The 14,560-nt window shown below is 43.3% G+C and overlaps 1 protein-coding gene across 1 annotated transcript in view; it reads right to left on the reverse strand.

Annotated features, from left to right (window-relative positions):
• Positions 1-550: 550 nt before the first annotated feature.
• Positions 551-14,560, reverse strand: part of ADAMTSL3 (ADAMTS like 3) — a 468,234-nt gene continuing 454,224 nt past the window's right edge. The window contains exons 29-31 of the mRNA XM_044279573.1: positions 8,489-8,598; positions 3,486-3,700; positions 551-3,106 (exon numbers count right to left, since the gene is read on the reverse strand). Of these exons, the coding sequence (XP_044135508.1) occupies positions 2,997-3,106; positions 3,486-3,700; positions 8,489-8,598 (435 nt within the window). The 3' untranslated portion in view covers positions 551-2,996. The remainder of the gene's footprint in view (positions 3,107-3,485; positions 3,701-8,488; positions 8,599-14,560) is intronic.

Here is a 14,560-nt window from a genome sequence, read left to right on the forward strand (position 1 = left end):
TGTCTAGAGATTCATTTACATAAGAAAACACGCCCACTTTCAGAAAACTGGCGAGCATAGTGCAGAGCAGAAAAAAGTCGCAAATTTGTGCGCAGTTTTAGCCTTTGGGACTTTTTTGAGACTTTTTCACTCCATTATTCTGACCTGAGCTAATGATAAATCTGGCCCCATATCTCCAGAAGGATATTGATACTTTGGAGAAAGTTCAGAGAAGAGCTACTAAACTAGTACACGGATTGAAGGACAAAACTTACCAGGAAAGATTAAAGGACCTTAACATGTATAGCTTGGAAGAAAGACGAGACAGAGGGGATATGATAGAAACTTTTAAATACATAAAGGGAATCAACAAGGTAAAAGAGGAGAGAATATTTAAAAGAAGAAAAACTGCTACAAGAGGACATAGTTTTAAATTAGAGGGGCAAAGGTTTAAAAGTTATATCAGGAAGTATTACTTTACTGAGAGAGTAGTGGATTCATGGAATAGCCTTCCTGCAGAAGTGGTAGCTGCAAATACAGTGAAGGAGTTTAAGCATGCATGGGATAGGCATAAGGCTATCCTTCATATAAGATAGGGCCAGGGGCTATTCATAGTATTCAGTATATTGGGCAGACTAGATGGGCCAAATGGTTCTTATCTGCCGACACATTCTATGTTTCTATGTTTCTACATTGGGCTACCAAAGGCACAGTGTGCACCAGGTAGTCTATGAAATGGTGCGGTCATCTTGGATGGCAGAAGAAGTGTCCGGGAATCAGGGAATCTTTGGCGGAAAACATGAAAAAAGATCACCATATAAGTGTTTTGTTTGTTCCCCACTAAATAATTTTATTTTCTTCAGCCAGAGAGTCACTTTAATGTTCCTCAGGACTACAGGAGGAGCATCATCTCAGTTCTAAGATACTGTTAGACACATGGATATTAGACACCTGGGAATGGATCCCATAGAACTATGAAAACATTTTTCATTAAACTCCTGCAATAAAATTGAGGTTGCAGAATATATTAAATGGGTTGTCTATTTTGTATAATCCCTTTGTGTTAGAGGGGTCCCCTGACTGCATGTTGAGCAAAATATATATATATATATAAAAAAAAGCATGCAAAGGGTGCTGCCTTGTGCGTTATCCAACAATGCAATGATTAAGTCCAGAGTACAAGGTATTATCATATGAAGTTGTGCAGACTCTGGCACAAATCTTCACAGAGTGGATCTGGTGAAATATAAAACAGAACAATAAAAACAGGATAAAGGGGCACTAAAATACTATTAAAATATACAAAATGTATTGGGCATATTGAAGAGAATACAGCGCTCGCACATGCCCCTTCAAACTGCTGATAGACCAGCAACGCCTGTGGCTAGGCCATCAATATCAGAAAACCGGACAACCCATTTATAGTAAGGTGGCTGAACCCGCCAACTTTGTCTGGACTGGCGAACCATCTAATGTGTATGAAACGCTGGTAGATGTCTATTTGCCATATGACAGGGGAAGAAAGGATCGGACATGCAGAAAAGCAAAATGCCTGATCCTTTGTTTTAAGCAGACATAAGCCACCAGCAGAGGTGTCTGGCAGTGGCCTACTCCCATCTCCCAATGAAAGCACACGCACACTTGGCATATACAGTATGTGTTTGGGAAGTTTTGAAGGAAGAGCTATTCGGTCAAAAGCTATTGAAAGTCTATGGTCAGCTTTACATAACAGGAGTAATTGTGGCTCTGCTGGATGCCATTTAATATTGCTAATCAGTTAGATATAACACTATCATTGTTCTCTACGAACCACTGTCTTAGTACATGGCACCATCTTCTAGAATTAATACTGCTGCTGATATTTTTACATACATACACATCGTACACACCAACCCGCACACATACTATATATATACACTGCAGGAGATATGCTAACTGTATTGATAGAATAGTATACATTGCATATGGTGACTTATTGTATTCTGCTATACAGGTAGTAAAGGATGTTGGATGGGAGGCAAGGTTATATAACCACCCTGCCCAAATGTATTATGGATTTTATTAAATCCTGAAAAATGTAAGCCTTTCTAAAAAAAAAAAAATCAAAAGATATGTTTACACTATTACCATGAATGATAATTCGGTTTCTTTACATGTACTGTATAGAAATAATTGTTTCAGGACATGGTCACTTTTACTAAGCCAAAAGTAGATGAACCCCACGGCTGTGTACCAGAATACCAATGTTTAGTAAATACCACCCTGAATATCCGCCTCTACACTCTGCGTGTCTACAGTCATGAACATTCAAAGCCTTCACATTCCACTTTTGTAGCTGATGGCACTTTAACCCTCGATATATGATCTACTATAACAAATTCTTTCCATCAAATGAACCTTTGATGTAGCGTCAAATAACTCAAATTAAAACTGTATCCTGCAAATATTAATAAACCCATGACTATGCCATAAAAAGGTTGACTAGGTGGAACTTGGATGAAGTTAAACTAGAACAGATATAGACTTTATCTATAGGACATAATTTGTAGTCAGCCTTTAAGCAGCATGGCTTGTTATATATGCTAATTGTAAGGTTTTTCAGTGACACGGAAGGCATCAGCTTGGCCGAACCTTACCTTATCTACATGCAGCATCAGACTAGCCCACCAAAGTACCAGAAGACCCTCCAGTGGGCCCAGGCTCTGAGACCATAGTGGGCCCCAAAGGTCCAGAAGAAAAAAACATTTGGAGCTGCCTTTGGAGCCAGTCACTTGCCACTAAGGTCTACTTCTTTGAATCAAAACCTATTACACTTTATTGATGATATGGAGGTTGGGTCCAGAGAATAAGTTCCTCTGGTGGGCTCAAGGAACCCATGTCCGACACTGGCCCCATGCATTTTCGTCATAACCCAAAAGTTTATTATCAGTTCCATAGATTAGTCTAAGCATTAAACCTAAATGTACAAATCCTTCCCATTGCTTCAGTTTACCGCAGAGTACGGTTTTGAGGATAGGTTATGCTCCGTTACAGGATTCACAACACCTTTGTTTGTAGAGGTCTACTAAGCACAGCTTAAGCTGTTTTACAAATGTACAGTAGTGAGTTGTGTCCTTGCATTCTCCCTCTGTAAAATAAAAGATCTAATTAAAACATAAATCTGGAATAAAAGCACATATGTAGAACAGAAAATCCCAATAAATATGTACCCATAGTCTATGTAAGGAAAAGGCAGCCATTTTTAAACTCAACCAACCCTTATAAGGGTAGCCTAACTAATCGCGATCAACCAATGAGAGCAATGAGGTGTGAGACTTGATGTGCAACATCCTCAGCTCCTAATAAACACATACTTAATATTTGTTTAGCCCAAAAAATGGCTGCCTCCAAAAGAACACCCAAAATGTTACAAGCAGTGCTCTGTATTGGCGATTATACACATCTGCTCAGGAAATTTTATTTTTAATAAAATTGTCAATGATTGTAATAGCCAAATATTTGCATACTTCCACAGGATGTAATATTGCAGTGCTGCCAAGTTGAGGGCCTCCGTTTCCACACACAGTATTGATCAGCCAAGACTTTGCCGTTCTTCCTATGTACACAGTCTACTTTCCGAGACTGAAAGCCATTTCCACAGGCTGCTGTGCAGGGTCTCCAGGGCCCTGTCCTCCAGTACACATCGCACAGCTCTGAAGAACAGTTCCTTCTGGAAGCTGGCCTGGGGATAAAGCACAACACAAACTAGTTCCCTCAAGATGAAATGCTCTTATGTATGCAAATTCTTAAAACAGGACTCAAAATTAGGGATGAGCAAACTTGTGTTTTAAGTTTAGTGTACAAGGTTCGGGTTATATAAGAATTCTGTTATGAATTCTGCTACGATGAACCATAAGTTATGGTCCATGGTAGCGGAATCCATAACGGAATTCTTAGACAGCCCGAACCCAAACCTTGTACGACGAACTTAAGACACAAGTTCGCTCATCACTTCTCAAAATTAATGTTTAATGGCAAGCCTGGTACTTTTGGCATAGTGTTGTTTTATACGACCAAAGATTAAACAGTGTGTCACCTCAATCTCTAGCTCACAGGCGTAACTTAAATTTCCTGGGCCTCAAATACGAAATCTGTGACAGGGTCCCCTAACTTTACATGCAGTTTTTACTACTGGCTTCCTCTTATGTGGCAGAGGAATAATTAGAACATCTCGGATGCCAGTCCCAGGTGCCACTAAAAACTCAAAACCTTACATACTTGCAACCTTGTGATGTCAGAGTACAGGAATTACCCTTAGGGCTGTTTCACACGAGCGATTCCATTGCGGGAATGACGCTCTGTGTGTGAGTGTGATCCTGCTCTGGACTTGCAGGAGCGTGTGGCATTATCATGATTTATAATGCTATGTGTCTCTGCTTGACCTTATTTCTACAGAATCATACTGACAGCTTTATATCAGTATGATTCTGTGCAAAAAAGGCCATGGAGAGGCACATAGCATTATAAATCATGATAATGCCGCGCGCTCCTGCAAGTCCAGAGCAGGATCACACTCACACACAGCGTCATTCCCGCAATGGAATCGCTCGTGTGAAACTGCCCTTACAGTTATGTCATACTACAAAGACAGTAAACACATTGCTGTCCTAGCACAAAGATAATACACAGATATCTCTGCACAGGGGAATGAACACAGTGAAGTCATAGAAAAGGGTTGTTGCACACAGTGATGTCACAGTATGACATCAGTAAGGTAAGTGAGTTAATAGCAGGGGTGTAATAGTTATAGGCTTGTCACACAGTGATGTCATAGTGCATTAAGGATAAACGCTGTGCAGTCATATGAACAGGGTTAATGCAAACGATGATGTCACATGTGAAGTCATAGGATAAGGTTACTGGACACAGTGATGTGTATTTTGATTAGTCAGTGTTCAGGTTTTAACTGGTCATTGCCAAACTTTTTAGCAACTGATTATTAGGTATTTAGTAGGTGGTAGTAGGTATTGCAGGCACGCAGGTAGGTAGGCATTGAACAAGATGCAGGGGCATTAGGGTTTACTTAGAAAGATATGAACTATGTAATTAATTATGCTATGCACATCCTGAAACACACATCTACCCACCTTGTGCAATATTTTTCTTGACAACCCTCACATAGCATACTAAGTCTCTGTTCAGATTGACATTTAGGTGGGTTTACCTTCTGTTTTTATTCTCCAGAAAAAGAAATAGGTGTACTACGCAGTCAAGTCACATTATTATGACCACTTCCTACTTTCGACATTGGCATAGCCCATGAAGGAAGTCACGTGTTGAGTATATAAGGTGTGTGGTAGGCTGTCTGCACACATGCCCCTCATTGCTTTTATGGCAAAAAGGGGCAATTTATCAGAACTGCAAAAAGAGATGATTGTTGGCTTTTGGACAAAGGGTAGCAGTATTTCTGAAACTGCGCAGAACTTTTCTCGTGCTGCTGTGGAGCTGTGTATCATGGACAAATGGTACTAATGTGAGTAAGCGACATGGAAAATGTGGAGCACCGCATGCAATTGATATGAGAGGTGAACAGAGGCTATGAAGGTGCATGAGGGCAGAGTGGAGTAGCTCTCCACCAAAATGAACCAGAGCATACTAGACATGTGTCTTAAACAACAGTTTAGCAAACTCAGCTGTGTATGGGGCTCCAAAGCAGATGGATGGTCACTGCAGAGAAGGTTTCAATTTTTGCAGCAGTATCAGAATTGGACCTCTGCTGATTGTCAAACAGTTGCCTTCTCCGATGAGTCACGCTTTCTCCTTCATCGAAAAAATGGACTTTGGCGTGTCAGGCGAGAAACATCAGAAAACAAACACTCTGCAACCATTGCTGGAAGAGCACAATCTGGTGATGGCAGGGTTATGGTCTAGGAATGATTTGTGGTGTTCTCTGGGCCCACTCATCCATGTTAAAAGCCTTCTCAACCGACTTGGGCATGAATTCATCCCTGCAGATCACATATACCCATACATGCTGATTGTTTTCCCTGGGGCATATGGGATCTTCCGACAAGACATGTGACATGTCACATGCCTGGAAATGTCTGACATTGATTGGAAAAGCATGATCAACATTTCCAAGTATTACCTTAGCCCCCTAATTCCCCAGACATGATACCAGTTGAGCATCTGTGGGACCACCTTGATCATCAGGTTTGCTGTATGGATCCTCCCTCATGCACCCTCCAGCAGCTGTGTGATGCACTGCAGTTAGCATGGCTCCAGATACAGTGGGATGCGAAAGTTTGGGCAACCTTGTTAATCGTCATGATTTTCCTGTATAAATCGTTGGTTGTTGCGATAAAAAATGTCAGTTAAATATATCATATAGGAGACACACACAGTGATATCTGAGAAGTGAAATGAAGTTTATTGGATTTACAGAAAGTGTGCTATAATTGTTTAAACAAAATTTGGCAGGTGCATAAATTTGGGCACCGTTGTCATTTTATTGATTCCAAAACCTTTAGAACTAATAATTGGAACTCAAATTGCCTTGGTAAGCTCAGTGACCCCTGACCTACATACACAGGTGAATCCAATTATGAGAAAGAGTATTTAAGGGGGTCAATTGTAAGTTTCCCTCCTCTTTTAATTTTCTCTGAAGAGTAGCAACATGGGGTCTCAAAACAACTCTCAAATGACCTGAAGACAAAGATTGTTCACCATCATGGTTTAGGGGAAGGATACAGAAACCTGTCTCAGAGATTTCAGCTGTCTGTTTCCGCAGTTAGGAACATATTGAGGAAATGGAAGACCACAGGCTCAGTTCAAGTTAAGGCTCGAAGTGGCAGACCAAGAAAAATCTCGGATAGACAGAAGAGACGAATGGTGAGAACAGTCAGAGTCAACCCACAGACCAGCACCGAAGACCTACAACATCATCTTGCTGCAGATGGAGTCACTGTGCATCGTTCAACCATTCAGCGCACTTTACACAAGGAGATGCTGTATGCGAGAGTGATGCAGAGGAAGCCTTTTCTCCGCCCACAGCCCAAAAAGTGCCGCTTGAGGTGGGCTAAAGCACATTTGGACAAGCCAGCTTCATTTTGGAATAAGGTGCTGTGGACCGATGAAGCTAAAATTGAGTTATTTGGCCATAACAAGGGGCGTTATGCATGGAGGAAAAAGAACACAGCATTCCAAGAAAAACACCTGCTACCTACAGTAAAATATGGTGGTGGTTCCATCATGCTGTGGGGCTGTGTGGCCAGTGCAGGGACTGGGAATCTTGTCAAAGTTGAGGGACGCATGGATTCCACTCAGTATCAGCAGATTCTGGAGACCAATGTCCAGGAATCAGTGACAAAGCTGAAGCCGCGCCAGGGCTGGATCTTTCAACAAGACAACGACCCCAAACACTGCTCAAAATTTACTAAGGCATTTATGCAGAGGAACAAGTACAACGTTCTGGAAGGGCCATCTCAGTCCCCAGGCCTGAATATAATTGAAGATCTGTGCTGTGACTTAGAGAGAGCTGTCCATGCTCGGAAGCCATCAAACCTGAATGAACTAAAGATGTTTTGTAAAGAGGAATGGTCCAAAATACCTTTACCCAGAATCCAGACCCTCATCGGAACCTACAGGAAGCGTTTAGAGGTTGTAATTTCTCCAAAAGGAGGATCTACTAAATATTGATTTCATTTCTTTTTTGTGGTGCCCAAATTTATGCACCTGACTAATTTTGTTTAAACAATTATAGCACACTTTCTGTAAATCCAATAAACTTCATTTCACTTCTCAAATATCACTGTATGATATATTTAACTGACATTTTTTATCGTAACAACCAACGATTTATACAGGAAAATCATGACGATTAACAAGGTTGCCCAAACTTTCGCATCCCACTGTACCTGAGACAACCTACCAGGACCTTATTGAGTCACTTCCAGCACATCTAGATGCTGTTCATGCAGCTCATGGCAATTACCATATTCAGGATATTAGCTGGTGGTCATAATAATGTGACTCCACTGTGTATTTTAAAACATCTCCTTTGAGAATGTTCCCTTCCTCAGACCTCCCAAATCTGGTATATTTCCTGATATACTCGTTCATGCAGACATTTATATTACACAAATGTATATATGACACAGATGTAATATAATAGTATCCAATGTATCTTTCCTCACATATGAGAAGTTACAAGAAGAAATCCCAGATTGATGGGAGCTGATGTTAGGACTCCCTAGTAAAATTTTGGAACAGTAATGTTCCATTCATCTTGTGCACAGCTCTCCAGCATTTTGGCTAAGTCATTATGTATTAGGATCTATCAAATAGGAAAAGCTATAAAGGGTTTTGGATGATCTCAGCAGAACATCAGAACAACTAAGTGACAGAAAACAATCTGCAGATTTTTGGATTCGTTCTATTTTCTTCCACTCTAAAACAGGCACGCCAATGACATTGAGGTCTATAATCTGTTACTGGCTTCTTATAGTGTGTTTCAGATGGGATCAAATACCTCTTCGTCCTGTCACAGTAAGTATCTGGCACGGTGGTTCCATTCCGGTCTTGACACAGTATGTGCCGATGCTGTAAACCCATTCCTTGTCCGGTACAGCGATTAGAACACTAAAAGGAAAGATATTTTTCAGTATGAACACAGACTCACGTCCCCTCCTTGGCCTCAATTAAACTGCAGCATTTATAAATCTTATGTTTTGGATGGCTATTTGGAAGGGAAGTGTAAGCCAAGCAAATCGTTTCTGTGACTTGAAGTTACAAATATCACAGAGTCTTTCCATCTGTATTCATAGAAATGACATTTGGAAGGTTGCAGAGCGAGCAGATATTTACATTTCTGTGTTGACGTTCATTATAATTTTTAGTAGACGACGGTATGTAGTGGCTTATAATAGTAATGCACTGCTATCCTGCAAGCTTAATGGGTATTCCAGCCAGAAGCATCTATCACTTATCACCCACGAGATAGGTGATAAATGCTAGATTGTGGGGTTCCAACTACTGGGTCCCCTACCGAACTCCAGAGGGCCCCCTGCCGCAGGACCACGGTGATCAGTGAGATTCCCAGTGGTCAAACCCCCACTGATCTACAATTCTGTCCAGAATACCCCTTCAAAGGAGATTTCCCATCTGAGACATATCACATATCCATAGCACCCCTGTGGCTTTATGCCAACCATCTGTCAGTTACATTCTACTGTGAAGAGCACAGCTTGTGCATCTCTTTGTAGAAATCTGTGTACCTATGTTATTCCTCCTGAAAATGTATGAATAAATGAATAATTGGGTGTTACTATTACCTTTGTCAACAGGGTCTACCTCTACATATTTGGACACTGTCATCTGTAAATGGACAATGTTACAGTGTGTAGGGATACTGTTACAGTGGTTGCCGCGCCCGTCACTGTTCTAATTAGCTGCCTCTATCTCCTCGTTCCCGGTGGTGTGTCCCACCTCCCGCTCTTCTCTTCTTCCTGGTGGGCTCCGTCCCTTCTTGCAGGCTTCTGACCTCTGCTCATAGGTCACGTACACACACTTCCTCTCTGTCTCTTAAAGGGCCAGCGCGTGCACCCTATTCGACACTATCAAATGGCTGGTCACCTTGGCGTACTTAAAGGGGTATTCCCATCTTAGACAATGGGGGCATATCACTAGGACATGCATGCGCGGCCCATGCTCCCATTCATTTCTATGGGGCAGACGGCAATAGCCGAGCCAGCGCTCGGCTATTTTCAGCGGTTCCATAGAAATAAATGGAGAGCGGCTGCGCATGCACTCTCCTTCACTTTCGGGGCTCCCTTCTGGATATAGATGCGGGTCCCACCTATAAGACAATGGGGGCATATCCTAGCGATATGCCCCCATTGTCTGAGATAAGAAAACCCCTTTAAGGCACCTTTACCTACTGGAGAGTACCTGAGCAATAGGTTGTCTAGATTTCTAGTTTCCTGCAATAGTGGCATAGTTATGTTTCTCTGGCTGTGGTTCAATACCCACTGCAGAAGAGATATTCCACATTCACAAGGAGAACAGTAACACCCATTTGTCACTTAAAGGAGATGTTCAGTTTCAGGAGTGAACATTATTTACCTTGCCACAACATGTAACCACTGCAGCCAATCACTGATCTCTTCAGTGCACCACTGAGGCCAATAATTGCTAATAATGTGTTGTCAACATGACTAGAGATGGCCTTGCGGTTCGCCCAGCGGTCGTTTCCCGGCGAACTTTGCACATTCGCGGTTTGTCAAACATGCAAACATATGGCGATGTTTGCCAGCGCCATATTCTTTTGCATTGCGCCGAACTTTGACCCATGACACATCCATCAGGTGGGACAGGACAGCCAATTGAGACGTTTCAGCACATGGACACACCCCCACCCTATCAAAGAACCTGATCTGGCAGCCATTTTACATTCTGTGTTTTGCCAGTGTAGGGAGAGGTTGCTTTGTGGAGCAGGGACAGGCTGTTAGGGACACCAAACGCTAGTATCCACCTGACTTCTCCACAACGCAACTGATGGTCCCAACCCCATTTATAAGGCAAGAAATCCCACTTATTAAACCTGACAGGGCACACCTGTGAAGTGAAAACCATTTCAGGTGACTACCTCTTGAAGCTCATCAAGAGAGTGCCAAGAGTGTGCAAAGCAGTAATCAAAGCAAAAGGTGGCTACTTTGAAGAACCTAGAATATGACATATTTTCAGTTGTTTCACACTTTTTTGTTATGTATATAATTCCACATGTGTTAATTCATAGTTTTGATGCCTTCAGTGTAAATCTACAATTTTCATAGTCATTAAAATAAAGAAAACTCTTTGAATGAGAAGGTGTGTCCAAACTTTTGGTCTGTACTGTACCTGTTGCCCCAAAGAAACAGGGTGGTGTGATATAACTGTTGTGTCAAAAAAAATTATTGAGGGGTGTTATATACCTGCTTCCACAAAATACTGATTAAGGGGTTCGATATACCTGTTTCCACCAAATATTGATTGAGGCCTGCGATATACCTGCTTCCACAAAATACTGATAAAGGGGTTCGATATACATGCTTCCACAAAATACTGATTGAGGGCTGCGATATACCTGCTTCCACAAGAGGTTTGATATACCTGTTTCCAAAAAATACTGATTGAGGGCTGCGATATATCTGCTTCCACAAAATACTGATTAAGGGGTTCAATATACCTGTTTCCACAAAATATTGATTGAGGCCTGCGATATACCTGCTTCCACAAAATACTGATTATGGGGTTTTATATACCTGCTTCCACAAAATACTGATTGAGGGCTGCGATTTACCTGCTTCCACAAAATACTGATTAAAGGGGTTCGATATACCTGTTTCCACCAAATATTGATTTAGGCCTGCGAGATACCTGCTTTCACAAAATATTGATTAAGGGGTTCAATATACCTAATTCCACCAAATATTGATTGAGGCCTGCGAGATACCTGCTTCCACACAATACTGATTAAGGGGTTTGATATACCTATTTCCACCAAATATTGATTGAGGCCTGCGATATACCTGCTTCCACAAAATACTGATTAAGGGGTTTGATATACCTGCTTCCACAAAATACTGATTGAGGCCTGCGATATACCGGTTTCAACAAAATACTGATTGAGGGCTGCTATATACCTGCTTCCACAAAATACTGATTAAGGGTTTTGATATACTGATTAAGGGGTTTGATATACCTGCTTCCACAAAACACTGATTAAGGGGTTTGATATGCCTGCTTCCACAAAATACTGATTAAGGGGTTTGATATACCTGTTTCCACCAAATATTGATTGAGGCCTGCGATATACCTGCTTCCACAAATACTGCTCTTCTCTAGGGACTTAGGCACAAAGTCATTTTGAAAATGACAGGCAGAGAAAGAAGCAGGCCGTTTTGCAGGGGTGGTAGAGATTGGGCAGGTGCACCAGGCTGGAGCCTAAGTAGGAAGTTGGAGAAGGCGCGTGCAATTACTTCAAAGGGCGCACCAGAGTTGGTTGAGTGGTTCATTTACCCTGCCACTTCTGCACCCTCCTCACTCACTGCTGTGTGCACCCTCAAATACACCACCACCACCATAACCCCTGCACTCGAGTCAAAGGAATTGTTTTCCCATCCATTCCCAGACCTTACCGATGCACAGCCATTCTTGAGATCAGATGAGGAAGAGGAGGTAGCAACGGCCGCCACCCAGCAGTCTGACGACACTACCCAGATCAGTCAAAGGAGGGAGGTCCCCGCTGTTGCTGCCTACTCCAACATCTCAAATGTCAGTGATGGTGAAGGTGACGATGATGACGTGTCGATGGACGTCACGTGGGTGCCCACAAGAGAGGAAGAGGAGGGGAGTTCAGAGGGAGAGACGGAGCAGCAGAGAGGGAGGAGAAGGAGGAGAAGCATGCAGAGCTCGCAGGGCACAGGGGGCAAAAAGCAGACTAATGTATCTGGTGCGAGCCATCCGCCATGCACAGTTACTTCTGGCGTTCCCAGGACGCCGGCAAATGGCTCCGAAGTGTGGGCTTTTTTTTATCGTGTCAGCTGCTGACAATAGTGTTGCCATCTGCAGCCTGTGCTGTCAACGCATAAGTCACGGTAAGCCCAACACTCACCTAGGGATGACCTCCTTAAGAAGGCACCTGGCCTCCCATCATTGAGCCCAGTGGGAGCAACGCCATCAGAACCCACAAAGCCACACTCCCGGCGCTCCACGTCCTGCCTCTTCTTCCCCTCTCTCCTCCCATTTGTCCTCCACTCCACCGTGACGTTGTCGTGTTCATCTGTCAGAAGGCAGGCTTCCGTTGCCCAAATATTCGAGCGTAAACAGTTGATGACGCCAGATAATCCTCTTGCCCAACGGCTGACTGCTGGCTTGTCAAAACTGCTAGCCTGCCAACTACTGCCATATAAACTGGTGGACTCGGAGGCCTTTAGAAAATGTGTGGCCATTGGCACACCGCAATGGAAGTTCCCCGTAAGGAAATATTTCTCTCAGAAGGACATCCCAGAGCTATATGGCCCCGTTCAGTGGCAAGTGAATATATCTCTGGCACACAGTGTCGGTGCCAAGATACATTTGACCACAGACACGTGGTCTAGCAAACACGGGCAGGGAAGGTATTCTGATTGCCTGATTGGAGTCGGGAAAATTGGCCTTTACCTCACAAGTTTTTTTTTTTGGGTTCCTCTGGATCAACTTGCAGGATGACAGGCCGAACTGGATGGACAAATGTATTTTTTCGGCCTTACAGTATGTACTATGTTACTTTTATTGCCCACTGGGTAAACCTTCTGACGGCCGTCAAACGTAACCCGTGGCTCCCGTGTGGATTTGGTGTTACCGCCAAGGATTGCATGCAGGCCTGCCTCTTCTTCTCTTCCTCAGTCTCCTCCTCGGCTGACTCCTCCTTTTCCACTGCTACCGCCTCTTCCACTGAGCTCTCCAAAACCTATTTGATGTCCCAGGTGAGACGTTGCCATGCTGCGCTGTGGCTGTTGTGCATGGAAGCCAAGTGTCACAACCAGACAGCTGAGAAGCTCTGACAGAGGCCTTTCATGAAAGGCAAATGCATCTTTCAATCCCTCTGAAAGACCATGGCAAAATTGACTTCGGAGTGCAGCATCATTCCAACCAGTATCAGCTGCCCATCTCCGAAATTCTGAGCAGTATATCTCTGCGGATTGTTTACCCTGGCATAATAGACGTAGTCTAGACTCAGCCAGAGCAATACGATCCGGATCATCATATATCTGACCCAGGGCTAAAAATAATTCATCCACTGAACGGAGGGGCCGTGCCCCCTCCAGCAGCGAAAAGGCCCAGGACTGAGCGTTACCCCTGAGCAGCGATATAATGATCCCCACCCTCCGTTCCTCATCACTAGAGGAATGGGGAAGAAGGCGAAAATGGAGTTTGCAAGCCTCTCTAAAACGCACAAAATTCTCACTACCCCCGGAAAACGTATCCGGGAGCGAGATCTTAGGCTCAGAACAAACTCCATGAACGCCAGCTGAACCGGTCACTTGAAGCTGAGAAAAAGTCCTGCGGAGATCAGCTACCTCCAATGAAAGACCCTGAAGACGTGCAGCCAAAAGTGAAACCGGATCCATGCTTGAGAAATATAAGCGTGTGGCAGATAAGAGACGTGTGCTTGGTCCGGACCTGAATGTTGGTGATCTGGTGTGGTTGTCTACCAAGAATATCAAATTGAAGGTTCCCTCCTGGAAGTTGGGTCCTAGGTTTATTGGGCCTTACAAAATCCTGTCTGTCATCAATCCTGTTGCCTACCGTCTTGATCTTCCTCAGACTTGGAAGATCCATAATGTTTTTCATAAGTCCTTATTGAAATCTTATGTTCAACCCATTGTACCCTCGCCTTTGCCTCCTCCTCCGATTATGGTTGATGGGAATCTTGAATTTCAGGTCTCTAGGATTGTGGATTCTCGTCTTGTCCGCGGTTCTCTTTAGTACCTTGTTCATTGGGAGGGTTATGGTCCTGAGGAGAGGATGTGGGTCCCAGTGATGGACATTAAGGCCTCTCGTCTCATCAGGGCTTTCCATA

This window comes from Bufo gargarizans, chromosome 2 (genome assembly GCF_014858855.1).
Source record: "Bufo gargarizans isolate SCDJY-AF-19 chromosome 2, ASM1485885v1, whole genome shotgun sequence".
Lineage (NCBI taxonomy): Eukaryota > Metazoa > Chordata > Amphibia > Anura > Bufonidae > Bufo > Bufo gargarizans.